Source organism: Penicillium macrosclerotiorum (genome assembly GCF_028827735.1).
Source record: "Penicillium macrosclerotiorum strain IBT 26536 chromosome Unknown utg000002l_segment0_segment0, whole genome shotgun sequence".
In the NCBI taxonomy this organism is placed as follows: domain Eukaryota; kingdom Fungi; phylum Ascomycota; class Eurotiomycetes; order Eurotiales; family Aspergillaceae; genus Penicillium; species Penicillium macrosclerotiorum.
This window is the reverse complement of record NW_026643082.1, coordinates 1,411,120-1,439,102: the sequence shown is the minus strand read 5'-3', so window position 1 is coordinate 1,439,102 and position 27,983 is coordinate 1,411,120. Positions and strand designations below refer to the sequence as shown.

The 27,983-nt window shown below is 48.2% G+C and overlaps 10 protein-coding genes across 10 annotated transcripts; 6 read left to right on the top strand and 4 right to left on the bottom strand.

The window, feature by feature from the left end:
• Nucleotides 1-3,326: 3,326 nt before the first annotated feature.
• On the bottom strand, nt 3,327-3,790 carry N7462_001659 (uncharacterized protein; the record flags this gene model as incomplete). Its single annotated transcript, XM_057073385.1, has 3 exons — nt 3,327-3,424; nt 3,496-3,706; nt 3,764-3,790. 3 exons carry the CDS (start codon nt 3,788-3,790, stop codon nt 3,327-3,329), a joined length of 336 nt encoding a protein of 111 aa, XP_056937026.1.
• Nucleotides 3,791-6,645: 2,855 nt separating this feature from the next.
• N7462_001658 (uncharacterized protein) lies at nt 6,646-7,594 on the top strand (the record flags this gene model as incomplete). The annotated part of the gene is made up of 2 exons (XM_057073384.1): nt 6,646-6,745; nt 6,993-7,594. 2 exons carry the CDS (start codon nt 6,646-6,648, stop codon nt 7,592-7,594), a joined length of 702 nt encoding a protein of 233 aa, XP_056937025.1.
• Nucleotides 7,595-8,783: 1,189 nt separating this feature from the next.
• Nucleotides 8,784-10,093, top strand: N7462_001657 (Acyl-CoA N-acyltransferase; the record flags this gene model as incomplete). The annotated part of the gene is made up of 2 exons (XM_057073383.1): nt 8,784-9,594; nt 9,651-10,093. The coding sequence occupies 2 exons, from the start codon at nt 8,784-8,786 to the stop codon at nt 10,091-10,093; spliced, it is 1,254 nt and encodes a 417-aa protein (XP_056937024.1).
• Nucleotides 10,094-11,546: 1,453 nt separating this feature from the next.
• N7462_001656 (uncharacterized protein) lies at nt 11,547-12,000 on the bottom strand (the record flags this gene model as incomplete). Its single annotated transcript, XM_057073382.1, has 2 exons — nt 11,547-11,849; nt 11,872-12,000. 2 exons carry the CDS (start codon nt 11,998-12,000, stop codon nt 11,547-11,549), a joined length of 432 nt encoding a protein of 143 aa, XP_056937023.1.
• A 335-nt stretch (nt 12,001-12,335) lies between these two features.
• On the bottom strand, nt 12,336-13,756 carry N7462_001655 (uncharacterized protein; the record flags this gene model as incomplete). The annotated part of the gene is made up of 4 exons (XM_057073381.1): nt 12,336-13,146; nt 13,211-13,319; nt 13,378-13,516; nt 13,568-13,756. The coding sequence occupies 4 exons, from the start codon at nt 13,754-13,756 to the stop codon at nt 12,336-12,338; spliced, it is 1,248 nt and encodes a 415-aa protein (XP_056937022.1).
• A 5,226-nt stretch (nt 13,757-18,982) lies between these two features.
• N7462_001654 (fungal specific transcription factor domain-containing protein) lies at nt 18,983-20,426 on the top strand (the record flags this gene model as incomplete). Its single annotated transcript, XM_057073380.1, has 5 exons — nt 18,983-19,060; nt 19,117-19,390; nt 19,443-19,618; nt 19,697-19,880; nt 19,939-20,426. The coding sequence occupies 5 exons, from the start codon at nt 18,983-18,985 to the stop codon at nt 20,424-20,426; spliced, it is 1,200 nt and encodes a 399-aa protein (XP_056937021.1).
• A 166-nt stretch (nt 20,427-20,592) lies between these two features.
• N7462_001653 (uncharacterized protein) lies at nt 20,593-21,705 on the bottom strand (the record flags this gene model as incomplete). Its single annotated transcript, XM_057073379.1, has 1 exon — nt 20,593-21,705. The coding sequence occupies one exon, from the start codon at nt 21,703-21,705 to the stop codon at nt 20,593-20,595; it is 1,113 nt and encodes a 370-aa protein (XP_056937020.1).
• Nucleotides 21,706-22,388: 683 nt separating this feature from the next.
• Nucleotides 22,389-23,447, top strand: N7462_001652 (proline racemase family protein; the record flags this gene model as incomplete). Its single annotated transcript, XM_057073378.1, has 1 exon — nt 22,389-23,447. One exon carries the CDS (start codon nt 22,389-22,391, stop codon nt 23,445-23,447), a length of 1,059 nt encoding a protein of 352 aa, XP_056937019.1.
• A 1,039-nt stretch (nt 23,448-24,486) lies between these two features.
• Nucleotides 24,487-25,971, top strand: N7462_001651 (argininosuccinate lyase ARG4; the record flags this gene model as incomplete). The annotated part of the gene is made up of 2 exons (XM_057073377.1): nt 24,487-24,541; nt 24,632-25,971. 2 exons carry the CDS (start codon nt 24,487-24,489, stop codon nt 25,969-25,971), a joined length of 1,395 nt encoding a protein of 464 aa, XP_056937018.1.
• A 1,298-nt stretch (nt 25,972-27,269) lies between these two features.
• On the top strand, nt 27,270-27,539 carry N7462_001650 (uncharacterized protein; the record flags this gene model as incomplete). Its single annotated transcript, XM_057073376.1, has 1 exon — nt 27,270-27,539. The coding sequence occupies one exon, from the start codon at nt 27,270-27,272 to the stop codon at nt 27,537-27,539; it is 270 nt and encodes an 89-aa protein (XP_056937017.1).
• Between the last annotated feature and the right edge of the window lie 444 nt (nt 27,540-27,983).

Genomic DNA, 27,983 nt, shown 5'->3' with positions numbered 1-27,983 from the left:
TACACACGCTATACTCAGCGTCCTCTTTTTTTAAATGATGTCTCTTCTGTTTCTTTTCCTTTTCATATTCTGTTTTCTTTTCCCTTGTTACTTCTCTCTTGAATGATACGCATGTGTGTCTCCTGTTTGCCCCTTTCCTTTTCTCCCCATGTCCCTATTCCTGCTCAATGAGCATGGGACCAGGCATTCTTCGCTTTTTTTTTGCGAGGAAGGTCTGCAAAAACCTGGGTGATTTGATTCGGGTTTCTTATCTCTTTGTCATGGTCTCTCTTTCAATGATTCTGGTGCTTTGGAGTTATGGATGGTTGCATCCTGCGAAGGGTTGTGGTTGTTGGTAGTGGTCGTGTGCGCGATGCAAGTGGTGTGATTATCTTGGTCTTAAATTTATACCCTCTCTTGAACTACGTTTATTTTGCACCGTGTAGAAGTGATGGAATGAAGTATGTATAGCCTCGTTAGACTCAAAGATAGGTGTTGTATCTTGGTCCAGGCCATATGGCATGATTGGTACATGGTAGCTAGCGCTGAGAGGCCATCGCCTCTACATCATCCAGGCTTCTTCATTGCTGCTCATTGTAAGCTGACAGTTAGGACACCATATGAGTTGCTTGCTGTGCTAGGCAATACCATTTCATGAGAGGGATGTCTACGCTTTCACCTAGCCTTTCAAAAAGTATACTAGACTACAGCCCTGCATCCATATGTCGAAGCCACAAGACATCAGCCATCATCATTTTTCTCTCAATAATCAAAAATCAGAGTTCCTTTCTGATCCGTTGGCAGGAAATGACTGCAGCAGAAGACCACCAGCAGGATCTATCATTTACTGAATTTTTGACCAACCATCTCACCTGGGATGCACCACGCCCACCGAAACGCCCACCGAGAGTCTATGGTACATTCCAATAGCTTCATGTGCCAGTGAAACCCCAAGCTGCATATAAGCTCAAAACCCGCATCTCAAAAATCTACAAACAAAGAGCCATCGACGAGGAGGGAAAAAAGGGTTGTTTAAAAAATAACTCTACTCAAGATCTTCAGGCCATGCTAGGCTTATCTTGGGCAGTAGTACAGTAGTACCAACCGTCATTTCAGAATTAGAGTAGACATCATTAGTCCCTCCCCCAAACTCCCAAGTTTCTCCACTCACTATCGTACCCTTTCCAAATACAAAGTCCTCCAAGATGCACTCAGTCTCCACACCCCTGCATGAATCAGAACCCCAGCACTCCCAATGAAAACCTACTCAGGGTCAATCACCACTGTCCCTCTCCTCTTCATCCCCCCACCCCCCTCCTCCCTTGCCACTTACACCCGAACCCGAACACCTGGGCGTTGGGGCGCAGCACTATAATCGACATCCGACAGAACGATCCGGAGGAGCGGGATGCAGGGGCAAGGGGGAGGTTGAGTGGCGCACGAGAATCGATGGGAACGGGGCGCCTGAGCTCGGAGGCCCTGGTAATTAAGATCCGGGCCGGAAACTAGTGTCCGGACTGGAGATGGGGAACGAGGCCGGTGGAGGGGGATTCGATCTGAACAACCGGGCTTTGGTCTATGCGCACAGGAAGACTAGCCATAGGACCTGGTGAGGAAGTGTTCAATGTGCAACTACGTGCAGAGGATATGCGTGAATTCGCGTGATTCTGTAGTATACCTGCGTAGGAAGAGGCAGGTACTCAGATAGGCAGTTGGAATTTTGCTCCCCTCTCCCCTCATCGACGTCACACAACAGGCGAATCTAGGTCGGGGCATCTTGATATGATTGCATGGTTGCTTGCCCAGCGTGGAAGGTGGATGCTATCTCAGGATAATCTCAAATACCGGACATAGGATAGAGACCAGGATAGGGGCAGGGGAGGGAGGTGTCCACACTATTGGATCTGCACGGGTCAGCCCTCTCAAAACCGAGCAGCGTGGAGCTGGGGAGTTGTAGGTTCAGTTTGGAGTTTGCTTCTTGAATTTGACTTTTTGAATGATTTCAATTTTTGATTTGTTGATTATTCTATCAGGAAGCTCGTTCCTTGTTGTGCAATCGGTGGGAGGGTCATTATGGCCTGGGATCGGCTGGTTTGCTGTCGGTAGTGACATAGTCTTGTCGATGAAATTAGGGTTTTTGGTTTAGTCTGCGGGAAACTAGGTCGATGGGAATGGAGAATTCACTGTCCCTGATCATCCGGGATATCGGTCGGCAAAGGTAGATCACTAATTGAGTGCCTCAGAATTATCTCATCGGCTACCTGGGTCTTTGGGCAAAAAAGAAACGAGGAAGTTCAAGTGTGCCGGGCGATCAACGCTGCAGGTCGAGGGATGGGAGCCCGGGCGGGGTTGTGGCTTTTGATCCACGCAGGGGGGAGGGGGGGAAGGGGTTTCTGCGAGTTGTGGAGCTTGGGCTTAGAGTTAGCTGTTCTTTTGCTTATTTTTTCCCTTAGGACGAATTGGAATTATGGACCCGCTTGGCTATTTTTGCTTCTCTCTTCCGTAGTACGACCGTCCCGGCTTCCAGGTCCCCAGAATCCTACTATCGTAGCACCTGCGCAGTAATTGCCGGACTAGGGGGAAAGGGCTGCCTTACGTTGTGGGAGCAGCATCAAGTGACGATCAAGCTAAGTGTGGCTCAGCCTTGAAGAATTGCTTTAGTGGGGCGAAACTCCTCTGATTCACCAGTGCTGCAAGTGTGACGAACGTTTCACAACCCGTTGGGGCCAAAGATTCTCGTTGGCCCCCAAACTCATCACACTTGGGGGTTTGGGGGGTGGCGGGTTGGTGGGGGTTAGAAGCCCCGGTAACTACAGTAACCACGATTCTTGTTTCAAGTTAAAATTAGAAACATTGACGACTGTCTGGTCTCTGAAATTGGAGAAGAGGGAAGTAGAGAAGAAAGAATTCAGTAGCAAAATGTTTGTATGCTCTTGTCAGAATAGAGACAGTCTTATATACATCCGAAAAAAATGGTACATCCAAGTGTTATCATACAGGAATCCTTCGTATCCATGCAAAATCCCCAAAACAAAAACGCCGCGCTAAACCATCGCTAGAGAATACAAGAAACAAATTGAGAGTATAGATGGGAGATGACGCGGAGTCAACAATCCAACATATGAGGGGCCAAAAAGCACCAAAAAAAGCAAAACTGATCAGGATGTCCCCCGCTCGTTGGGGCCTGAATGTGTGAGGAATCGCCTCGGAATATGCAAAGTTCGAAGGAGAGTTGTTCTCATGCAGACGGGAAAAAAAGCGCAAATGATGGTCGGTACAGTATGCTGAGGCCCATTGGAAGATCGAATGAATGAAATAGTGAGAAAGGAAAGAATAGATAGTGTCGTTTAGGTGGTCGCTTCCGATCGTCGTTGATTTAGATCTTCTCGACTGAGGAACCGCCGGAGCTTGGAAAGTTTTGAGGCAAAGCGGCAGGAAATGGCATCTGGACGCGTTCCGTTAGAGAAGAAGAACCAGCAGATATATTGAAGATATAGATTAAGAAGTCAAACGTACCACTGGCCCGCCGCGGCGAGAAATGTGTCTCTTCGAGAGGCTGGGTGGTGTAGGCCGCTGCCCAGTAGCCCGTGTGGCGGTAACCGGTGAAGGTGCAGCTGTTGGGGTCGTACTGCGGCTGCAGGGCGGCAACATGTGGGTAGAGCGTTGCTAACGGGGCAAGCAGCTCATCTGGAGGGGGCGAGCGCCTACTATCGATGCTCTCGCGAGCCTAATATAAGTCAATTAGATGATGGTCGGTGAAGTCATGGGAGCTGTTCGAACATACATAGAGCTCATAGTTGGTTTTGTACATCGTTTGGGCAAAGAATGTGAAAGTGTGGAACTGCGGCGGAGCAGTTGTCGAAGCCGTAGTATATGAAGTTGAATAATATGACAAGTGCCGAGGTCGAATCTCGAATCTCAGCGTCCCAAAAGAATGCGTACGTCTGATGAGGCTTGCGTGTTGTTGGCCCTGCAGAGGATAGATGGTAGGGCTTGCAGGGTGGGACAAATAACGAGAGTCGTTTTTTTTTTTTCGGGACCGGTTTGAAAGAGGGCCGGTTGCAGGGCAATTCGTGCCGTAGGAAGGAATGAAATGCAGTTGAGAGGTTGAGATGCAAGCGCAGGTCGAGATGCATATTTAAAAGCTCTCGAGTTGCGCAGGGCGAACCAGGCCAACCGCTCAGCCCCGATCGCCGAACACCCCACTGGGCCTCTCATCCTATCCCCTCAGCCGCAGGCAGCGGGGCATCACCAACAGGGCTTTTCAGGCTAGCCGAACTCAGGGATGTCAGTTGGGATCCATTTTGTGATTTGCATTTTTTTCTGGGCAGATCGAGGCTAGTTTGGCGAGCAATGCTGGTGGTATCCAGGAAATGGGAAGTTGGCGATGGGTCAAGCGAGACGCTGGGTGATCATTGGCCCCCGTCACAGCGCGAGCCGGCGCTCGGGCGTCAGCGTCGATTGGCCCAGTGATCGATCGGGGGCCCCGAGAGCCTGCCTTTACCGCCAGGATGAGGTGCCTGACGGGTCTAGTGTCGGTTAAGTGGGAATTTAATTAAATCAAGGCATTCTATGGATGGAAATTAATCTGCCTTGTTTTTTTTTATGACCAGGTGCGCGGTGATTGGTAGCCCAATACGAGATCTGATCTGGTGATGCTCGGGGCTGGGACGATTGGATTTTGATGAGGATTTTTTTGTCATGCCGAGCCGAGGGGTCCCTGCAGCTCATCTGGGATCATCCCAGCGATAATAATCATCAGTAGAAGCGTCGAGAGAGAGCGAGAGATAGTGTGTCTGTGTGTGTGTGTGTGTGTCTTGTCAATCGCAATAGTGGGCCTATACTCCCGCCGCTCGTGATCATTGCCAACAGGATACGACCTCACCATCCCGTCACTCCAGCATACGTAAACAGTGTTGGAATTGGTGTTGGTCACTGCTGTTGGAATTAGGGAAAGGTTGTCTACCGTCGATAATGATGATAATATCAATTGCAAATAGTTACAACGGTTCAGTGTAATAACAATGATAATTTCATCATAATTGAAAGGCTACGACGCTGACTGCCGATAGCAATGCACGGTTGAATGCTACAGCTACCTTCTCTACTCCGTACGCCGCACTGGTCGAGGTGCATGACTCCAATCATGCTGCCGGTACTTGGATTGTCTCGTTCCTTCCCAACCCCCCTTGCATCGCCTTTGTCCGCGTCCCACGTTTATTGTGAAGTCCAGGAACGCTTGTCACACAGCCATGGTTCCTTCGCCCCCTCCCCTCTTGGAGATCTCCGAACAATAATCGTGGAATTAAGATGTTCAGACAAATAGTCTATGATCTTCTCATTACGGATTACTGATCACTATTGATCGAGCGCTTTTCCAAATCGACTCGTTAGGGCAGGTCATCGCCGTCGATCTCCCCCTCTCTTCCATACTAGCTATGGCAATAGAGAGATGACAGAGATAGCCCAGTGCTGCGATCGCCCCCGAACTCATCCGTTGCTTTGCACAGGTCGACTGAGTTTGGCCTAATTGAACTATACAGTCGACTCAGTGGGGCGGCCAGGAATGCGACACAGGTCAATTGTCGCGAAGTGTCCCGCAATCGTCAGACATCAGGGTCATAGGGACGGTCCTAGCCATTTTCAGGCATCGTAGCACTAGAATCATTCTTCGACGACGATTTCTGATCTCTATAGACTAGCGTAGTGGGGAAAAGGGAGAGAGAGGGCGAGCGGAGTGACGATCCCCTCCCGGGGTCTGTCTTCCAAATCATTCTTGAATCCCTGTCGATTGGGCCGCAGGAGGGACGCTTCCTGCTCTCCATCGTACTTCTTTCAGTCGCGGTGACGCGACTCAGTCTGACCTTCTCTCGGTGGACAAGACTGACTAGAGGGGAGACTAATCCTAGTTTGCACGGGACCAACGAGACTATTGACTTGGTCAAGCGGGCTAGCCGGAGTTACCGAATCACAGGAGACGGTATGATCGGACGGGCCGCGCTGACTGGTTCGTCGACAATCTCATTGTCGGGATCCACCGAGTAACCCCGACGCCTCAGCCACATGTAGGATGCTGTAGGACGCTCAAAGGGGTTACCGCATGCTCCTTGCTATTTAGAGTCAAGCGCACGAGCCACATCTCGGCCACGCCGTGGCTAGTGCGAACTGTGGCTCAAGCTCTCCGAAAAAGAAACGAAAAACTCGGATCGCTGTGGCTTGACCATTTGTCGCCTTACTCGATAGCTCCCTCATGCCGACTCCACCGATCCACTCCTTGCCCGTCAAGCCCGAACTAGTCCGCCCTTGATCTTCAGATGTGATCGCTTTGGGCATCACACCGACCCTGGAGGGCCTCGGTCTGCCCGTTGTGACAGGCAGCTGGGTTCTCCAGGATGTCGCCCCGGAACTATAAGGGCCTCGCCTTTCGCCTCCCCCTCGTTCCTCCAGATCCCGTATCCCATACTTCTTTCGTCTCCATATCATATCATCACACCCAGCTCCCATCTAGTGCTGCCCTTTTCTGTGAGGGGCTCTGTCATTTGCTTTTTAAAGGCGCTTTTGGCCAATTAGGAATTCTAGATCTGTGCTCTCCGGTTTTTCGATCTCGCCCTCTCTCTCCTTCTTGCTCTCCAACTCTGTTTCTCCAACATATGTCGAGAGCCGACCATGTCACTGAGCATGCAGGGTTCCGGAAGAGAGTGCTGGGAAAACTCTCAACATATGGACCTACGCGATCATTGCTCGCGCGAGCAACCTCACGCTACAAGTGCGTTTTCCTTTTTCTATACTTCCAGGTTCCCTTCCCTAGCCCCCTCCCCCTAAACCCCGGGTTGCACTTCTTTCCATCCTCCCTTGATCTCAATCGAGATCCCGTATGGACGTAAGAGGCGCTATAGCCCTATTTGAACCCCCTCATTTCCCTCCCCTGTCACCCTATCCACTTCCCCTCCACCTTCTCCTGGAACCTTCTCCCACCATGGCTGTGATTCTGAGACCTTTTCCCCTTCCTCCAGGATCCGTCGAGCGAGACGCTGAACGCTCCGATAGGCGCCGTCCCGCCGAAGAGGATATGATCTATGCCTCCGACGCGCAACCCGTCCTGGCCGACAGCGAGTTTGGCCGCCTTGATACCACCGGCTGGTACCCCCACTACAAAGATTGCGTGCAGTATTTCGTGGAGTGCGGGCAACAAAACCCAACAGTTCAATCCATCGCTGCCTTTATCAATATCCGACTCCCCTTTCAACGCCCTGTGAATCCTCCCAATGCACTGGATACGCATCCCGCGGCCTTTGTCTCCCTCCGACCTTATATCCGTCGTCTGATCGTGACGGCGCAGGACTCCCCGGTTATCTTGCAGGCTTTCTTCGGCGATGGCTGGCAGGCGGGCATCGGTTGTATCTACAAGCAGGAACGCACGAACTATCTCTTCACGGCCAAGAGTAGTGGATGGGCCGACACCAAGGCCGCCTACGACATCGCTCCGGACGAGTTGACCCCCTTCCTCCGACCCTTGCGCGACCCCTCCGAGGAGGAGATACGGGCCGCCGAAGCCCGTTGGAGTGAGTGGTTGGCGATGGAAGATTGGATGGTGGGGGCCCGGAGCCCCTGGTGAAGCGCTTCCAAAAGCAGTTACTCGGTTTATCTATCCACTTCACCACTTACGAGAGACCGGGAATGAGAGGGCCAGGACGGTATACTGGGGGCGGGGGAATTTGAACTGCGATTCAACCTTCCCCAGTGATGAGACATGACACTATTTCTTTTTTCTATTAAATTTGGGGTTTTTCTTCTTTTTCTATGGGGTCTTTTTCTTTTCTCTGAATTTCTTTTGTTCACAGTTTCTCTCATCTTTGATGATTTCTAGCTTGGATCGCCCAGGCCACCAAAAAAATCGGGATATTAACCTCCCTTTCTCTCTCTCGCTCTCTTTCTCGTGCTGTCGAGGAAAAGTTCTGACCTTGCAATTAATGGCTGATTTGGCGTTTGGGGATCCACCCGCAAATATCATCTGTTGATTTCTGAACTAATTTTTATCTTCATGATTCTGTGTATCTTTACAGGTAGTGGTTAGGCCACTCCAGTGACACGCGTAGAGTGGGGAGAGAGAGGGGAAGTCAATTTCCATAAGACTGATAATCGAGAACTAGATTGGAAACAAGTGGATCTAGAACAGAAAGAATTGACCACGACATCATGATCGGCGTAGGTGACAAGGGATCGCCCGGCGGATCCCCTGTCAGAATCACTAGCATCAATAGTCGCGCACCGCCACAGGCACAGACCAAGCGTGACAAATACCTGCAACAGGGATAGTCGACTCCAGAGCACAATTAAACGAAGCCCAAACCCCCAAAACCCAGGAACCAGGAACCAGGAACCAGGAACCGGGAGGCCTCCCGATCTATATGAACCAGTTCTCGTATTGAAAGCTCATGTGCCTCCAGTATTCCATCTGTACCCCAGTGAAGAGCCCTGTATGCGCCGTCGTAGCCCCGGATGACTCCACTTCACTAGTCGACATCCCCCTTATGAGTCACGGGCCAACCTGTCACTTTTTTCTGTCCACTTTGATTCTTTGATTCCCCACGTTCGGACCACTTCGACGTCGTCTCCTCGAAAATTTTGTCGGATCACCCTTGTCATCCTCAGCCCATCCGCCGACTCGTCTCATCCCTCTTGAGACTGGGTCCGAGGGTCCCGATCGTCAGGGACTACACGCGGTGTGACACCTCCAAAGCCGCCAACCAGGTAGTCGGGAATCTCGGCTCGAATTGAAATCAGAATCGTCCTGATCCCCCAGCATGACCCAGTCGCCTACTCATCCTGCTGCGGCCTCCACTCCAGCACCATGTCTCTATGCGCATGATGCGCACTCCATCTTGCCGGTCCTGGCTGCGCATCTGCCGCACTCCATCACCGTCTTCCGGCGTCTCCAGCATGGCCTCGCGTATCCCAGCTCCACCGCCAAGATCCTGGCCACTTTCCCACCCGGCGTGACCCCGACGGCCACGGCCACCCCGTGGCTGGCTGCGCGAGTGGATCTTTTCCGTGGCCGGGAGACCCAGATGCTCATCTACTCCAGCCTCGAAGCGGAGCACACGTCAATTGACCCGATCAGCCCTGTCGCCCAGTGTAATGGCGCCGCTACCACCACCCCGGGTCCCGATACGATCAGCTACTACGCCGCTACCTTCGCGACGGCCACCCCGGCCGCTCTCGACACGGTCCGGGCCCAATTATTGGCCCTGCTCGCGCATGTCAAGACCCATCTCCTACCCGAGTACCTGTCATCCCTGCCAGCAGCGCCATCAGCTGAAGCCCCGTCCGCGATGGCGCCTGCACTCTCGTCTCCGCCTTCTTCTTCCAGTCTATTGACCTCTTCCTCCTCTTCTTCCTCTCCTTCTTCGTCCCCCAAATCCTCCGACGTTGCACTCATCCCGCCCCCCGACCCGCATGCCTTCCTCATCGGCGCCCTCCACACAGCCCTCTACACCTTACTCACTTGCTCCTCCTCCTTTCCCTCCCCAAACCAACCCTTCAATCCTCTCCCGGGCCTGCGCATCCACCGCATCGACAACCCCCCTACAACAAATTTTTCTTCCCCCGTTCCGCGTTCAGCCCCCCCTCCACCGCCGACCCCAGCACGCCTCCGAACCCCCTGCCCTCAGGCTACCGCTACCACAACAATGCTGGCCTCCTCGGCGTCCAACCCGCCCACCTAGACCTCGTCCAGAGCCGCACACACATCCCGCGCTCGCGCGCGCAGCTCTCCACCATGCCCAGCGTCGCGGTGTACTGCGATGCCGAGTCCGGCACCGAGGAGGCGCCCATTGCGTGGGCGTTCTTGGGCATGGACGGCGCCGTCGCGACGCTTTTCGTAGAGCCGGCGCATCGTGGACGCGGGCTGGCGCTGTCGTTGTCGCGTGAGACGATGCGCTGCGGTATGGATGCGGAGGGTGTGTTTGGGGATGTTGGGGTGCAGGGTGCCAGCGGTGCGGATTGGGTGCATACGGAGGTTGCGCAAAATAATCGGGCTAGTGCCAGGGTGATGGAGAAAATTGGCGGAGAGGTGTTGTCGACGGTGATGTGGACGGTTGTTGAGGTGCTGTGATGGGGTTGGGATTTATAGATTTCCCCTGCAAATGGAAACCGTGTAAAGTGTATATAGCCACTTTTTACATATTGAAGCCTGATACGCTTATGAATCAATGAATGGCATGAGATATGATTAGCATGAATTGTCGCAGTAAAAGTTCGAGAGGACTCTTTTCGACTATATACAGCAAATAGGTGCTACATACATGTATGGCATTGGTTGTTAGTCGAGTTTGAAAAGGTACATGACGAACAACGTGTCGCACGTAAGTATAAGATCAAATGACAGGTCTATGGAAACATTGGGTTTGCGAATCTGGTTTGATATGTGAAACGACTGTCGATATAAAATACATATATTGTTTGTCCAATGTAGTTCTCGCTTCCGAAGCACAACTCTCGGACCGGATCAGAATAATGTCTCCAACAGAAAAGAAGACACAGCACGCACCAACTCTAATAATGGAGTCTTAGAAAGTAAAATTTCTGTGTCAGCAACCACTTTCTTGGAGTTATGGTCCAAAGGTAAGGAGACCCATATTGATGATGAAGTATCACGTGATCTAGATCAACACTGAGCAACCAGACTAGAGAATAGAACTTGTGGCCTAAATTACAGGTTGTCTTGAATAATATCAATTAACCAGATTCATATTTACGTGGGTGATCTCTGACATAACGTTTCATTTTTTTCCCAATCTTCTCTTTCACATCCAAGCTCTTCAATTTCCTTCCAATAAAGTGTTGACAGGTCTCTCAACTAGTCGAACATCTGATCGATGTGGGGCTTACAGGGACGAAAAAAGTTTTGAGTCCCACTGAGCTTTCTTTCACCGACTGGCTTAGAGTGATAATTAGAGTAGCTAGATTATTTGGCATAGCGATTCTTTGAGACTCGTTGAAAAAGAAACGAGGCGAATAATGGAACTAGTTGACTCGAAATATTTTCTTTTAGCTTGGAGATCCCGTAATTGGACGAGTTTTGGCAATTCTCATTTTGATATGACTGGGGGCTGGGGAGACTAGGGTCAACATCTGACGCTGTCAAGCTTAAATTTGTTCCAAGTTATTGGTGATAATAAAGAGACGAGTGTAATGATATTTGATAAATATCTGCGTGAAAAAAATACTCTTTTCCACTTCAACACTATAGACCATGTGAATGGAAAAAATCGACCAGGTCAAAAAGAAACGCTTGTAATAGCGGTTTAGGGTACTACGATCGACCACCTGCATACCGAAGTGTTGGTCGAGCGAGCCAAATAGCACCGGTTATGTTGATACCATCCTTATGGATGCAGTTCAGGATCTCTGTTAAGAAGGCCTCATAGTACATTGAGCGAGGTAAGATACTTCCGCATCGGCCTCGGCATATAATCTTTGTTATTTTAATTAGGGCTGAGAATTAGGCTATGAATTATCGAGTTAGGCCTAGAAAACAGCACTTTAAGATAATAATGCTAGGCAGATTAGCGGGGACCCGAGCCTGTTGTTTCAGCAATCCCTAATAGCTCTGCAGCCTCAACCAACTTCTCCTCTCGATACAGGTTTGAAGCTCGTTGGCACCTTCTCTGAATCATTTTGGGTGCTTCTCGAGCATAGCGACGTAGAGCTGCCACCGCTGTTCTATACCCCTGGTAATTAGGGCTTTGGAACTTGCACATCCTTTGATGATCTGCACCAATGCCGCATCTTTCTGTGTTGTCGAGAATGGGCGCTGCACTCATTTTATTCACAATATATTCTCTGTAGTATTTGAGATCTGTTTTTTTCTTGCTCCCAAAAGAAAAAGACACGGAAATTCGGCATCAAAGGAGCAAACTGGTCGGTGATATTCTGCAGTATTTCAGATTCCTTCTCGAGTACGTTCACAAGCCCCGATTCAAATTGCAGCACAGTATTTGGAATGGTAAGGGATGCCATCTTCTGAAGACTACCAAGAAAATGGGCTTTGTTCGGCCCATCATGTGGTGTTGTCGCGGGGACGGTACCGTAGCAAGGCACTACATAGGAGGGTGCCAATAAAGCTTCGCGAAGAGAGGGTGAAGTCGAGTATTTCCCCGTGAAATCGCTTTTGAGATGTCCTGTCGGGGAATTTCGAGCTATTTTTCCGGCGATATAGATCTATTCCCCCGATAAAGTTGGTTGAACTCAACCAAATGCGTTTCTCAGTCTTGATACTCATGCATGCCATATAATCGGTTCGAATTTCTAACCAATAGGTCTCTCATTGGACTAATTCTGAATTATTAATTCATCTACAGCATTGCCTTCAGAGGATTTTTCACAATATTAGTCCACTGTGAAGTAATTGTCGACTTCTCTTTCAAAGAAAGTGGACCCCATTCCTGCGCCAGCTGTGCCTCATCTTGTTTCCATCGCTGAATATCTTTCTGAATAAATGATCCCATGGCCTCTGCAGTATCTTCAATCTTCTCTAACGGAAGAGTATGAGTCCCCTTGTCAATAACAACATGGCGCACGCGAGCAGCAGCCACCCCGCCATTTCCTCCAAAACCTGTCCCGGCGATTTTAACTGCCTCTGCATGTCTTCCAGTTTTATGAAGCGGGCTCTTTGACCCACTTATTAAAAGTGTCGACGGTGCAAGATGCGGCATCATCTTGAAGGCAACGACAGGTTCGGGCCGAGATACCTGTCTCCCGGGGATCACTGACTTCTGGTTGTTACTGTTCTCTTCTGTATTCTCGCCTGGGAACTGAACTATCATTTCCTTTCGAGGATTGATATAAGTGTATGCCATGACCTCTTGATGTTTCGTTGTGGCTAAAGTAACGGCCCCAGGTGCGGCAGGGGCTGATGGATATATCGCCGTGGGTAGTTCACGGTATCCAAACTCCGCCCAGCGCTTGAAGGCACGTGGGTCCCAGGCTCCGAGATATTTGCGGGATTTATTGACAGCTTCTTCACGTGAAGCCCAGGTGTCGCGCTTTTCGGCCGCCATAATAAGCACAAGGGCACCGCTGGCTGCGCTGGGTTGGTTAGTTATCCAGGGCTCTATCAGGAGGAGGGAAGTGAAAACCCCTGGATGGAAGAAGGAGGCGAATAGACTGAGGATTGAGACTGGTCAGTGGAGATATTTCATTAGAAGCCAGGATAGTACCAAGTACTGACAGCGACACTGCACCGGCGCTATGACCTATGCCCATTATTGGCTGGGGCATCTCAGGGAGGAAATGGGAGATCATGTGAAGCATATCACGGCTGTGATCTGTCCAAGTACCTGGGTAATGTTAGTCGTGTATCTAGACTTCTTTGGTTTTATTATATGCTTCACTGACTATCGTTTCCGAGGTGTTGCTCGTTGAGGATTCCGCTGGCGCCTTGGTTAACCGAGTCCGCTATCCAGATTGCGCGAATACGGAAGCCATCCTGCTTGGATCGAGCGAAGAGCTCTTCCCATAGAGGCTCGTATACTTCCTAGTATGGAGGTCAGTTAGGGGGCCGAACATGGAGATTTTAAACGCATACCTTAGGAAGTCCAGTACCGTGGGAAGCGACAAAGGTCACATCACCAGGCTTGGGAGTTAGATTATCGATCGGCGTGTACTTTTTGATGCAAAGCTTCAAAGGAGCATTGGGGGTAGCTGTGGCACGAGAGTTCTCACGAATGTGTTGTGCGTCAATGACATGTTCGGAGATATGAAAGGGGGAGCTCATCGTGTATTGTGCCAAATTACGTGAATAGAAGCGTGATAATAGGGAGTGAAATACTTTAGACTCGCGAAGGTTGGGGCACGGAGCCATTTATGACATGTGTCTTGCTAATTAACTAGACCCAATTAATACTTCCTGAAGGCCTAGTGGATATTCCAGCGATGTCTACGGAGACCACGTTTTTCGATCGCCTGAAAGCTCTCGGTAGCTTCCTGAGCGGCGAATAGAAATTCCTAGAGCGGAGAGTCAGATCGACATTGTCTAACGGTATGTATTTTTCATAGACTCGTGGTTGCCAACAATAGTGGGCCTTAACTAAACATTTTAGAAAGATCGACTAATGCATGAACCCCTTTTGGGCATCTAATTCGGAGGCCTTTAGGTGGGTATCAATATTATTGGATATCGATGATCATGATAGGTCCACGGGGCTTTCGGCCCCCAACACCCCCTGGGGCTATGGCAGTGCAATCTTTAGTCCCAGCGGGAGCCAATCATCACTCAGGAGTTCATGAAGATGCGGCTACTAATGGGAATCTATCTGTGAGTACTCTCTTTCAATGATGATTGATTCAATCTTAGAACTCCAGCGAATTTTAGGGAGTTTTTTTGGTCATGAACTTCTGCGGATAATGCCATTGGGAATGGTAACGCATTATTGTCAGGAACATCCTTTGTGACCCTGGTGCTCGAATCGCCCCTTCGTTTCATGAGCGTCAATGGCAAATCTGATCTTGACTCAGGGATTCACATTTTGCCTTTCACATTGAGCCAAGGCGTTGGTTTTGCCATAGTAGGGGGGTTTTTTTTACAAGCAAAGGTAGTTCCAGTCATTGGGGTGCTCGTGATAGCTGCTTCTTTACAAATCTTGGGAATGTAACTACTGTAATCGGTTCCGGCTAACGCTGGTCTGCCCGTCTGGATCTCCAAATATCAAATTGTCGCCCGGGCTGGGGACAGGTTTCAGTCTGACCTCACTTATGAAAACTATACCATCCTTAGCAGGAAGATGCGTTTTGGGTACGTTTCTTTCATCTAGATATCCTACTTCGATAATGCTAATATACCTATACCACATTAACCGTTGCTATTGGTGGAGTAACTCAGCTACGCATCTTGGGTGATGCGCTGGGAGCTTCAATCGCCACAAATATTTTGAATATCACAGCAAAAACAAGACTTACAACTGAGTTGCCCACTAACACGCTCGCTTGTATTCCCAAAGAAGTATCGTTGATAAAAATATTGTCACCGAGCGAGCAAATAATGGTCAAAGCTGCCCTTTTGGAGGGATACCACAAACAACTAGCGATGATACTAAGATTTTGTTCAGTCGAGGTGATTCCCTTGGCACTAATATGTGAGTTGCTAATATGAGGATTGAAGTAGTTTCAACAAACTACAACGGAGCGCACAAGACTTCAAGTTAGCTTCATAAACCAACCATTCTTATGAATCCTTGTTCTTTGTTCTAGGCTTCGTCTTGTGCTGTGATAAATAAATTCATGGGCGGATTAGTCAATCAAAGTATTTTTATGGATTTGAGACATCCATAGTCATATTTTCAGGGAGATAAGAAGATTTTTCTTCTCACCAGCTTCTCGGGAGTTTTTAATAACTTATCTTGTCATCCTAGCTGCGAGTATATAACTCAATGACGGGACGGGCGAATTTATTGAAAAGTAGTTAAAATTGCATCCTCATAAGCCAGCCAATGAAAATTGTCTATGGGCGCAAATTGATTTGATGGTGCTTCGTTGAATGATTGCCTGATAAGTAGACGTTCCTGTGAGCTAATTAATCTGCAGTGTGATTCTTAACAAAATATCTAGCTTGGCTGCTTTAATGAGCCTGGTAGATGCTTGTACTTTTCAGAGATTTTCCTCAGAAAAATTTGAGCCAAATTTGTAACCCTAGAGCTCGTAAGAATTTCCCCGCTCACCAAGAAGCGGGGCAGTTTGTTTGACCCCCTCTCGTCCTGGCGCCTCTCGGCAAGCTACGCGAAGGAGGGGCCCGTCTCATAGTGTTCGTCGGGATCATTGCCGATATCTACGGCTCGCTGAAATTTTATATATTCAATCATTTTGTACACATAATTCACCCCGTGGGTCAACCTAGGGAAGTACCAAAGCGGCGCTCATTCCAAATTGCTGCCCATCAAATAATCTGAATCGAAGTGAAAAGAAATCAAGATGGTCGGACCTGAAAGGGTTAGGAACAGATCTGCAAGCGTGTATGTCGGAGGCGGGGAGAAAAGTCACCTTTGTTGCTGATGATTTCTGAATAGCTGTGTCCGATGCCGGAAACAAAAGATCAAATGTTCTGGCTCCCAACCATGTCATGGCTGCAACAGACGCGGTCTTCCTTGCATCTTTAGCGATATGGACCAAAAAGTTTTGGTCACACGGAGGTCAAGTTTTCGATGATCAAGTAAAGATCAAATGGCTGATCTTCATCTAGATATATTTCAGAGCTACAGCACAGAGCGGCATTTGTTGAAAAGCGTGGAGGTCATGTCAACTTTCCTCATTCGAACCTCAGACAATTTTAGATTTTGTCCGATAGACATCACTAACTTATAACAGACTGTTTAGATCGTGAACATACGCCCAGCCATGAAAGGCCAAACCTACCAAATGACACTGGACACCTTCAGGAGTCGGAAGACCCTGAGTCTGGATTGGTCAATCCGCTATTAGTGCCTTACACCGCCCCCCCAACCCGTCCGGGTTGTGGGTGCGCCACACACTAATTTCCACCCACACACTAATTTCCATTTTTTGATATTTCCCCTATCTACTACTGCATCCTACTAGTATCTATATAGAAACCCTGCCCGTTCTGACGTGCTTCCTCTGCTCTATCCAACGATGCCTGGCTTTCCTGTGTAGGTTCTGGTGGTGGTGATGTTCCATATGTTTTCTTCCACTGCTTCCTTACCCGCTTCCGCTCTATATCCGCTTCCTTCTCCTTTCTTTTAGTAATAGAACGATTTGCATCTCTAATAGAGAGAACCCCTGTTTTGCTAAGCGGTGTTTTAACCTGGCGCTTGGTGATTGGGCGCTGTAGTGGTTGTTGAGCTTCCCTAATCTTGCGAATAGTATCGTTCGCTAGATTTAGGTTCTCTATAGCAATCTTGTTATGATAAAATAACCGGTCAAGATTGCGTTGCTGCCTAGGTGTAAGATCTTCTTGTTGATATCTAGCAATCTTTCTTTGATTCTTTTCTAGATCCTGTATAGATCTAGGCGGCGATTGGTCGATACTAGAAGAAGATATAGGTGGTGGTGAAGGTGTTGTTGTATGAAGCGGTTGTAGATCTAGCGCTAGGAGATCTGGGATTTCTTGGATAGGAAGGCTATTAATAACCTTTCTACTATCGACTGGATAGATCCCACGATCTTTGAACGATTCACGAATGATTCGCTGGCTAAACGCTCTATTCCGAATATCACCGATTATTCGAAGGAACTCCGATCTTCCGATAGGGCTTCTACCCTAAAACGCGTGGTCGTTATTCGCTAAGCGGAAGTGTTGCTTATAGCTTAGAAACGGCTTACCGTCTAGCGGTTGGCAAAGGTGTGTAGTATGTGGTAGGAATCCTATTAGTAGGATATCGTTCTCTTCGCAAAGGTATAGGAATTCGAATGTAAGATGTGAACCGTGACCGTCGAAGATTAGGATACGTTTTTCACCCGATTTCGTACGGTCGCGTGTTGATTCTATAAAGAATCAAAGCCACTGAACTGCTATATCGTCGGTTATCCAACCGTTTAGCGATGTAGTGATTATAGTATGTGGTGGTAGGCCTTCTGTTTGATTGAACCAAGATTCTATAAAGATCCCGTTGCCTTTGAATATAAACCAAGGTTCTAACTGCCACCCGTCGGCAGCGATACACTCGATAGTCGTTATATTTTCGCCTTGGTCTGGCTGAGGAAGATCTACTATCTTCCTACTACTAGTAGTAGAAGATATAACGTTTCTAGATCTTCCTTCGCCTGGTTGAAAGCCGCATTTATCAAAGTTGTAGACTAAGCGTGCTGGTGTAGTCTTCTTGATTGTTTAGGCTAAAAGATCGTACCAATGTTGTAATGCTGCTGGATCTTCTGCTAGGATTCGCTTTGATTCCTTCGTATACTGCTTAGTAGGCCCTAATTGAAGATGTTTAGGAAGCCTATTAATAAAGCGATACGCCCACATCTTGCTAATCGGCGGCTTGCCGACGCGTTGGCATGCACGATTCGCCCACGCTTCTAGTATCCTAGGAGTGATAGGCATATAGCAATCGTTCATATATTGGATCCAGCGAATCAAGGCCTCTTCTTGATAGGCTTCTAGAGCGTATCCAACCCCGCTTCTAGCTGTACGAGGCCCTGTATGCTTTTTGACTCGGTTTGCAAGCGTACGCCTAGGCACGCTATATTCGCGGGCTAAACGCGCTATATTCGGCTTATCCTCTCGTGATGCAGCTAGGCAGGCCTCAGCCATACGAGATTCGTCGAAATTAGGCATATTTAGATAGTGGTGTTGGATAGGGAAGCAAAAAATAGGGAGGTATAGGAAAATGGAAATTAGTGTGTGGGTGGAAATTAGTGTGTGGCGCACCCACAACCCGGAAGGGTTGGGGGGGCGGTGTAAGGCACTAATAGTAGCTGACCCGCCAACCTTCATGTCGCCAGGAAATGGAAGAATCTGTGCGCTGACACTAGTTTTCTTTTCTTTTTCTTTTTTTTTTTCGAAACGAATCGATTTGACGAATCATTAGTTTATCTAGGAACCTCCTCGAATTGGTCATTTACTCGGCGGGTGCTCAGCTTAGTCCATCAACACTTGCACAAAGAAGCGTTGCGAACAGATTCATTGACATTTGAGGGGGCTTCCTATGACTTGGGCTGGGATGGATGGCGAACAAATGAGATTTTATTTAACCCCGTTATCCCGAGCCTGGATCATTCCCTCCACCTGATCAACACAGTTAAATTCCGTTGCGGGCAATTATATCACCTATTCCACGAAAGCGATTTCATGGTATCTTTGTCTGAATTTTATTCCCAAGCCCAGCCAGCAAAAACGAAAAATCTATGGTATATACATTTTCTCCTGGTTTTGGCTCTTGGCAAAAGCTTCATTGAGCCCACACTTCAAGATGGGAATCCTTCGGGGACGAAGTACTTTGTCAAAGCCCTGCAGATTCTACCAGATCACCATTTACTCTATTCATCACCGATGATGTCGACTGAGATCTTGTGCTGTATAGCGCTCTTTTACCAATCTCTTGATTTCCGAAGCCCGGCACATAATTACGTAGAGGTTCCCAAAAAAGACTTAATTTGTTGTGATATAGCTAACTAATGCTATAGGTCGGCCAGGCCTTGCGCATAGCCATGGCGCATGGCATGCACACCCGCATGCCAGTTGGAAACTTGGGGTTAAACGCTGTTGAAAGATGTCGAAAAATTTGGTGGACGGTCTACATTCTAGATCGAAATATGAGCATCATACAAGGCTTGCCTCAGTCTATCGATGACCGATTTGTGGAAACCAATTTACCTTCACTCTCGGAATCACAAGAGAAAAATAAGGCACTGGACATGCATATCAAACTATGCCGAAGCATTGACGATATCAATAGTAGTAAGAGACCTACAGCTCCCAAATTCAGATAAATTATCTCAATCTTGAACAGCAGTGTATGGCCTCGATGGCCGAATCAACCAAAAGTTTCTGTTGAGCACCAAAGTGGCATTGGAGCGTATAGCAAAGCTCGCCGACAAACTTTCCGAATCCTTTCCACTGCACTTGGATGACACGGATAACGGCATCTCTCGAACATCCGCGTATTTACATCTCCTTTACCAACAGGTGTGTCGTCGATCAAAGGATTTTCACATTACAGGACTGATTTGATTTATATTACTGACATGATTAATCAATTCTCAGTGTGTTATTATCGCCACAAGACCTTTGCTATTCTGCTTCCTGAAAATACGCCTCGACTCTTTAGAAAGATGTAGAGAACTTCTCAAAAAATCTCAAAACATTCGAAATTTGATCCAAATGTGCCTGGATTCTGCGCAGCATAGCGTCGGGATTCTTCATGGTCTGAAGTCTCAGGGTCTCCTTGGTATGGAACCTTATATCTCACACCAGCCCTCGGTCATTCGTCTAATAAGCTCTACAAGAAACTTTTCTCAATTTCGATCTAGAGTCAATCTTTATATCCACTGTGGTGCTCCTCGTGGTGCCAGTGATTGATCATCTATTGCTAGTGGATCATATCTCCTGGCTTGAGAAAGCCTATGCAATTTTCCGAGATATGGTCGGGGCCACAAACAAAGTGGCCAAATTCCGGTGGTTGGAACTTCAACAACTGAATGAGACCCTGAACCCCATTTTTCAAGACAAGGCTAGTATGGCGGCTCAAATTAATATCTCTTGGCAGTCCGATGTGGGTCCTCAATTGTCCTCACAGACGATGAGACATATTCCAACACCCAGCAGCCGAAACTCTTGCAACGCACCCTCTACCATTTTGGGCTCGTCGTTAGAAACAAATTGCGGCTTTGAGCACATTTTAACTTCTGCTGAAATCATGGCAATGGCGGATTCCATCGAGATTGATGATTCCGAATGGGTATCTAGCGCTATGATGAACCAAGATGTCTGGTAGCATCTTTCTAGATGATCTATTCAGGCAAATGGAAGTTTCTGTAGTTCATTAATGGTGATAGCCTATACGAATGTAACTAAGCCACCCACATGAAACCCGTTTCGAACATTGGAAATTCTATTACCTTCACTTGCGGAATTAACATAATATCCGAGCCATCGCTGTCTTAAAACTGGCTCTGTTTCTTCTTTCTGAGTGCTACAATGGCATTTGCTGCCGTCAAATCAGTGAGACTGACCCCGATGCTTTTGTAGACAACGAAGCCCTGTGAAATAAACCGATTTGTCAGCTCAATGTGCTGGTTGTTGAGAGGCTTGGTTTTTCCGCTTCTTAGAGAAACTATCTCCCCCAATTCAACCATGTCTCTTGCGGCGATTTTACTCTGAACCACCTCTCCTGAATTGTAAAGAGAATAATTTCGGTCATCCACAAGCACGACACCATGGGCGTTGCCATTAACGGGGTTATAACCGCCTTCAGTGGCTATAGCATGGTGCAACAATGCGGGATCGAGCTCCATCATATCTGACTGCCAGGAACCAGCAGCTGAAATGAAAGGCTGGCGCTGCCCGTTCCTACTCCTTCGAGTTAAGTAGTCAGCGGGGAAAAGAGCCTTTTGAGAAGGAGTGGTGCAGAAGATGCAGTCAACTTCGTTCAGACAAGTCTTGATCTGCTGTTGAAAATCGGTTGCAGTGGTATCGATATGATGAAAAGAGCAGCCTGACATCCAACGGGTCTTGTTTTCACGAGACAGCGTTTCGATCAATTCATCGAATTTGTATCTGGAACGATTCGCAAAAGTGATGGTCTTGACTTCAGAACCTCTAAGAGTCAAAATGAGGCGAGCATGCCATAAGGCTTGCACTCCACACCCAAAAATGATAATACTGTCAACATGTTTCCTCCAGGAGAAGGGCACCATGACATTCATAGAAGTGCGATAGCCAGTCACTTCCTCAGCACCTAGAACACTAGTGGGGTTTCCATTTCCGTCCATCAGGATCAAAATGCCATGTAGAGCTTCCTTTTTTCCATTATGCACGGGCGCAGGCTCAACAATGATCTTCGCACCGACGCTCGCATCGGAGGTAAAACCTCGAAAGAGAGTCCTTTGACCATTGGGTCGACTGATGGCACTAGGCTCAGGCTGGTACTGGCCCTCGCTGCCCATAGAAAAGTCTTCGAGCGTTTTCTCGATAGTATTTCGGAAGGAAGTTGCCTCATCTTTGGTGAGATTTATTAATATTTGATAAACGGTATCGTTGGCGAGACACTGCATGTTATCCATTTGGAGCAGATCGGCATTCACTTGTCAATGAAGTATGGTGCGTGGGAGAAGAAGCGCACTTGCGGATATCTCAAAGGAATAAGCAAGTAGTTAATGAAACTGGCTAAAACGAATAGCCTATTCAGCACATCCTCAGCGGCAGCTTTTTAAGGCAGGTGACTAGCTATATGTGTTGTTCGGGAAGTTAGCCGTGGCGGCGCTTTACCCACCAGTTGGAGTGGCACTCTCACTTATTTCGTCATATCTGATCGGCTAAGTTGCCGACCATCTCCAATCTCTGGAATTATCAAGTATGAAAGTTCAAAATTTCGGTTCAGAAGTGACTATCCTAACATTTTTACAATGAGTCGAGTGACCCAGTGGAAGTTTTGTCATTTCGGACTCGGGGACACATCCGCGAGACTCGGTCTCATCGCCGCGAAGTTAATTTTGGACCGAAACTAGTTGTTTCTTCCACCCCTTTGAAGAACTTTCATATACCGTATATTCTACATGTTTATCTGGAGAACCAAAGGAATGCGGGGTTCCTTCACTAGTATTTCATGCTTTGCGAAAGAAATTTCGATATAAAATAAGCGACAACGTCCCCCCAACTGCAACGTTGACATACTCAAACCTATTCCTTCCAAGCAACCTAGCTTCTGGCCCTGCTTCTCAATTAATTGTCTCCCAACATGGTGAATTTGAAACGCCATATTCAGGTGGTCGGTTGCCACTGCGCAGGTGAAGCTTGCGATGTCATTACCGGAGGTGTAATGAATCCGGCAGGATGCAACACCATGTACGATAAGCTGGTCCACTTTCGGGATAAGCAAGATGATATTCGTCAACTTCTCATGCAGGAGCCTCGAGGGCGCTCGGCTATGTGCTTGAATCTCATCCTGCCACCTGCGAATCCCGCAGCTGATGCTGGATTTTTGATTATGGAAAGTGATGAATATCCACCCATGTCAGGGGGCAATACGATCGCTACATCTACAGTTCTTCTGGAGACAGGAATGGTGAATATGTTAGAGCCTGTTACAAACTTGACATTAGATACACCAGCTGGGCTGGTAACCGTTAATGCAGACTGCGAGAACGGGAAAGTCAAGGCTGTTTCCTTCAATAATGTACCGGCGTTTGTGTTCAAGCTGGATTTTCCGATAAAAGTCCCTGGATTTCCAGAGCTGGGAACTATTACACTCGATATTGCCTGGGGTGGCATGATCTACGCCGTTGTTGATGCCACAAAGATTGGCATCAAGATCAACCACAAAAATGGTCCAAGGCTGATTCAGATCGCTGAGGCAATCAAGAGCGCGCTTAAAAACCCCGACTACGTTCCAATTCACCCAGAAAATCCCAGTATCAAGGGGGTGAGCATTCTTGAGTTCACAGAACCTATGGATAGAGGGAAAATGGAAGCCATCAATACCGTTGTGGTATCTCCCGGTCGATTTGATCGATGCCCATGTGGCACAGGCAGTTGTGCAAGAATGGCTATTCTTCATGCCCGCGGCGAGCTTGCTGTGGGTGAGCGTTTCGTGCACCGCAGTATCATTGGTAGCACCTTCGAATGTCACATCCGTAGCACGACAACGGTTGGAGAGTATGAGGCCATCGAACCTACTGTAAAGGGAAGTGCTTGGATCAACTCTTTTAAGCAATATGTCTTGGATGCAACTGATCCTTGGCCCACTGGTTTCCGAGTTGGCGATCAATGGTTCGTGGCAGAAGAGGAAAATTGTTAGGGTTGAAAATATTTGACAGATACACATTGTGGCGATGAAAAAGTTCACACCATCCAGTAAGAGCTTCAGTTAAAATATTTCTTATCATCGTCAATAGAAAATTCATGCAGGTTCTCCTAGACCAGTTCTCTTCTCAATATACATTAATTGGTAGCTTTCCGCTCTCCAGAAGAAGAAATTTATACCTGCCCTCCACCCAACCGGCCCCCCAGATAACAGCCTCTGAATATAGTATTGATTCCATCAAAAACTTGATTATTAGATTGAACCTGTCTCTCAGAAAATGCTCGGGAAAAACAGACATATGATGACTCCTAAGATATCAATGTTAAATCTGCTTGAGGAACTCTTCGATAATTCTTTTGTTCACTGGCTTCTAGTCTGTGTTGATGTTCCGCTCGACTGTCCTCTAATGGCTCCATGCGGCAATTTTGAAAATTAGGTGCTTAGTGCTCATAGACTATTTGAAGTATATTACAAAGACTGCCGAGGGATTCGGCCCCAATTACGTCGTGGAAGAAAACGGGAATTGGTACGCAAAACAGGACCCCGGTCAAGATAACTTCTATATTCCTATTTTCCAACTCGCTTCGGACTTAACAGAAATACGGACGGCATGATTTAGTAAAGTAAGCCAAGAGCACTGCCTATGCTCAGATGATAGTCGTCTTGTAAATGAGGCATCTCGTTTTATTAATCACACCGCTTATAAAATTCCATGTCCATTACCTACAGAATTAGAGTGTAGGCACTTCTGGTTTATATTCCAAGTCGCTAAAAGCCAATCCTCGTTCGAAGAATACTATCATCTCGTTCTTATAATTTCTCACGAAACTTTCATCGTCTTGCCGGGTGTAGCTATGTCGATATTTGCCCGCCGCTTCACAAATCCCCCACGGTCGATCTTTCCCAAAGGGGATTAGCGTTCCGATAATCGGTTGAGCCACAGATTATCAGTCATTTGAGTCACCTCGTTCTCCGTTCAATTCGCTCGCTACACTCAATTACCCTTCAATTGACCAGGTTCTAACCCGCAATCATGAGCAATACCAAGGGAGTCGCTGAAAACATGCTCTGGGGAGGTCGCTTCACCCGTACGTAGCCCACGAGCACCCTCGCTGTCCGCTAGGATAGAAATGAGAGGCTACAGCAAATGACTAACTTACGATAACCCTGACCTCTAGAGGGCCTCGATCCTCTCATGGTTCAGTACAACCAGTCTCTACCCTACGATCGTGTTATGTGGAAGCAGGACATTGCTGGATCGATTGCCTTCGCTCGCGCCAACATGAAGACCGGTATCTTGACCCCGCATGAATTCGCCGAAATCGAGCGTGGTTTCCAGCAAATCGCCATCGAGTGGAGCACCAACACTTTCGAAGCCAAGGAGAATGATGAGGATATCCATACTGCCAACGAGCGTCGTCTTAGTGAGATCATCGGCAAAGAGATCGGTGGCAAGCTGCACACAGGCCGTTCGCGGAATGAGCAGGTCGCGACTGATATGCGTCTGTGGCTGCGCGACGAGCTGCGCATTCTTGACAGCCACCTAAGCGACCTGATCAAGGTCTCCATCGCCCGTGCGGAAAAGGAGATCGACATTATTATGCCCGGTTACACCCACCTCCAGAAGGCCCAGCCCGTCCGCTGGTCCCACTGGATGCTGTCACACGCCACCGCATTTGCCAGCGAGCTGCAGCGCCTGCGTGAGGTTATCCGCCGTGTCAACCGCAGCCCGCTCGGCTGCGGCGCTCTAGCTGGCAACCCCTTCCAGATTGATCGCGAGGCTATGGCTAAAGAGCTTGGCTTTGACGATCTCCTGTACAACTCGATGAACACTGTTGGGGACCGTGACTTCGCCATGGAGACCATGCAGTGGGGTAGCTCATTCATGCTCAAGATCTCCCGCTGGGCTGAGGATTTGATCATCTATAGCAGTCTGGAATTTGGCTTCGTCCGCCTGTCAGACGCCTATTCCACTGGTTCTTCCCTCATGCCGCAGAAGAAGAACGCTGACAGCCTGGAGCTGCTCCGCGGCAAGTCCGGTCGTGCCTTTGGCCAAATGGCCGGTCTGATGATGACCATCAAGGGCCTGCCTACCACCTACAATAAGGACCTGCAGGAGAGCATTGAGCCTCTGCTTGACCATATCAAGACGGTCAGCGACAGCATTCAAATTGCCACTGGTGTTCTGTCGACGTTGACCACCATTCCCGAGAAGATGGCCGCTGCTCTGGCCCCTGAAATGCTGGCTACCGAGATCGCAGACTACCTTGTGCGCAAGGGCGTGCCGTTCCGTGAGGGCCACCACATTTCCGGTCGTGTTGTCCAGCTTGCTGAACAGACCAATATCCCCATGGACAAACTCTCGCTGCAGCAGCTGCAGACTGTTGATTCTCGCTTCGATGCCGACGTTCAAACCTGCCTCGACTACGAGCGGGCTGTCGAGCTGAAGGATGCTATCGGTGGCACCAGCAAACGGGCTGTTATTGAGCAGACCTCTGTTCTGAAGAAGCTGCTGTAGATATACAAACATGCAAAATATGAGGGTTGAGGGTGTTTCAGTTGGAATTATATCAGGAAGGCAATACCGGTGTGCTAAGGAGGAACTTTTCGGCTAGACAAAAATGACATTTTATCTCTTTCAATTTCAAGTTTAAAGCACTTCGTGATTTTAGACCTGTCGATGAGGAAATATGGCTAGCCCTGAACTTATCATCATCCGAGTCCGATTGTCGCTGCTGGAGACTTCTCGTTTTGCTCTGAAAATACACCATTGAGCTCGTATGCTGGTGGCGCCTCACACATAAGGGAAATATTATCTTCTTCAAGGGCCATTGAAGGCACTGACTGAGGCGCGCTGGCAGCTGTCCCACTCCTATCAGTGTTATTTCTACCTTCCAGCCTTCTCTTATGGATCCTTTCAACCACTCCATCATAAACCATGAAGCTCATGACGTGTTCTTGCGACCTCGGCACATTTTCCTTTCCCTTTATATCATCCTGCGGTACCTCTCCAATAGAGCATCGGCCTAGATTTGCGCTCATAACTATACCCTCCCCGGTTACCATCTGCCGTGCTGTGTGTCGAGTCATGAGCTCCGGGCTCACCTGGGGGCTACTGCTGGAATTTGAGCTAGGAACACCGTTCCACCTGGAGGAGAGAGGGGAAATATCAGAGAAACGAGTTGCTCTATCGGTCTTTTTTAGACTATAGCGGAGTCTTTGGCTGAGGGAGACGTTTATCAATTCACTTTGGGAGACAGATGCCAATTCTGCCCGCTGTCGGTAAAACCCTGTGTCTGAAAGTTCGGGCGTAAAACCAGCACCTCGGGGTATGGACGCCGGGAGCTCACTGGACGAGCTTCTTTTCTGTTGGAGTTGTATATGAGCCAGCGAGGGGCTATTGATGGACCCCAAGCACGAGGAGTGCTCCGGTTCAGCAACATTCGGAATTCTGATGGTCAGAGCCATGGCCTGGCTGGGATCAGAGATATCTGTATGGGCCTCTGATCCCGATATGGAAAGAGATTGATCTGTACGGCTTCGCAAAACGTCTGGACCTAAACATTAATCATTTGTCGGTTCGAAATTTATAGTTGAAGGTCATGCTTACTGTTCAACTGCCGTATTTGATTATTTGAGGAAATGCTCGTCTTCGAACTTGAACACGCCTCTTGATCACCATGAATAGATTTATTATCAACATATCGTTGGAATTGGAAGATAAGCGACTTCTTATTCTTTCTTCGTCTGCAAGAAACCCAAAGAAGTAAAGCAACAAGAAGAAAACCAATGACTCCTCCTAAGACTCCACCGACTATGGCGCCTATGCTGGACTGGGCAGTTGCTAGTACAGAGGTTGAGCTTTTCGTACTAGTGGTTTGTAATGAAATGGATGCAGTTGATGGAGCAGATATTTCTGAAGTAGTAAAAGTGGAGGTTGATGTAGTTGAGCTTGTGCGGGATAGTGTGCTTGAACTAGATGCCTGCGATGTCGATGTTGTCTGGGCGGTGGTTGACGAGCTCAAACTGTCGCCGTCGGGACACACACCCGACGTGCAGGGATCGCTTGAACAACATCCTGTATAACTTCCAATAGAGCAGACATACCACTGCTTGCCCCCCGTACAAACCCTGTTGTCTGATCTTAATACCAGGGATTCCATCTGGCAGTGTTGACCCGTGTTGTAATGGCTATGTTTGGTGACGATTGACGTCAACTCTAGCAAGTGGTTTCCCATTCAACATCATGAGAGAAAGTGAAGGTTCAAGAATCGGGTTCCTCGAGAAAAAGGCATCTATTGATCAAGTGCATCATGACTGGCTTCCATAGAGATTATTTTCAGACACTACTAAGCCTGAAATCTGCGACGTAATTTCATCAGAGAGAAAGGTTGCTTTGTTTGAGACGTTCAGGGATCCTGGACTTGGAGGCAAGTCCCATAAATAGAAGTAACAGAGCCACTGTTTCATGCCGCATGTTCTCTTTGTCAGAGAGGTGAAACCAGCGTTATAAGGATGTGCCGTTTTATT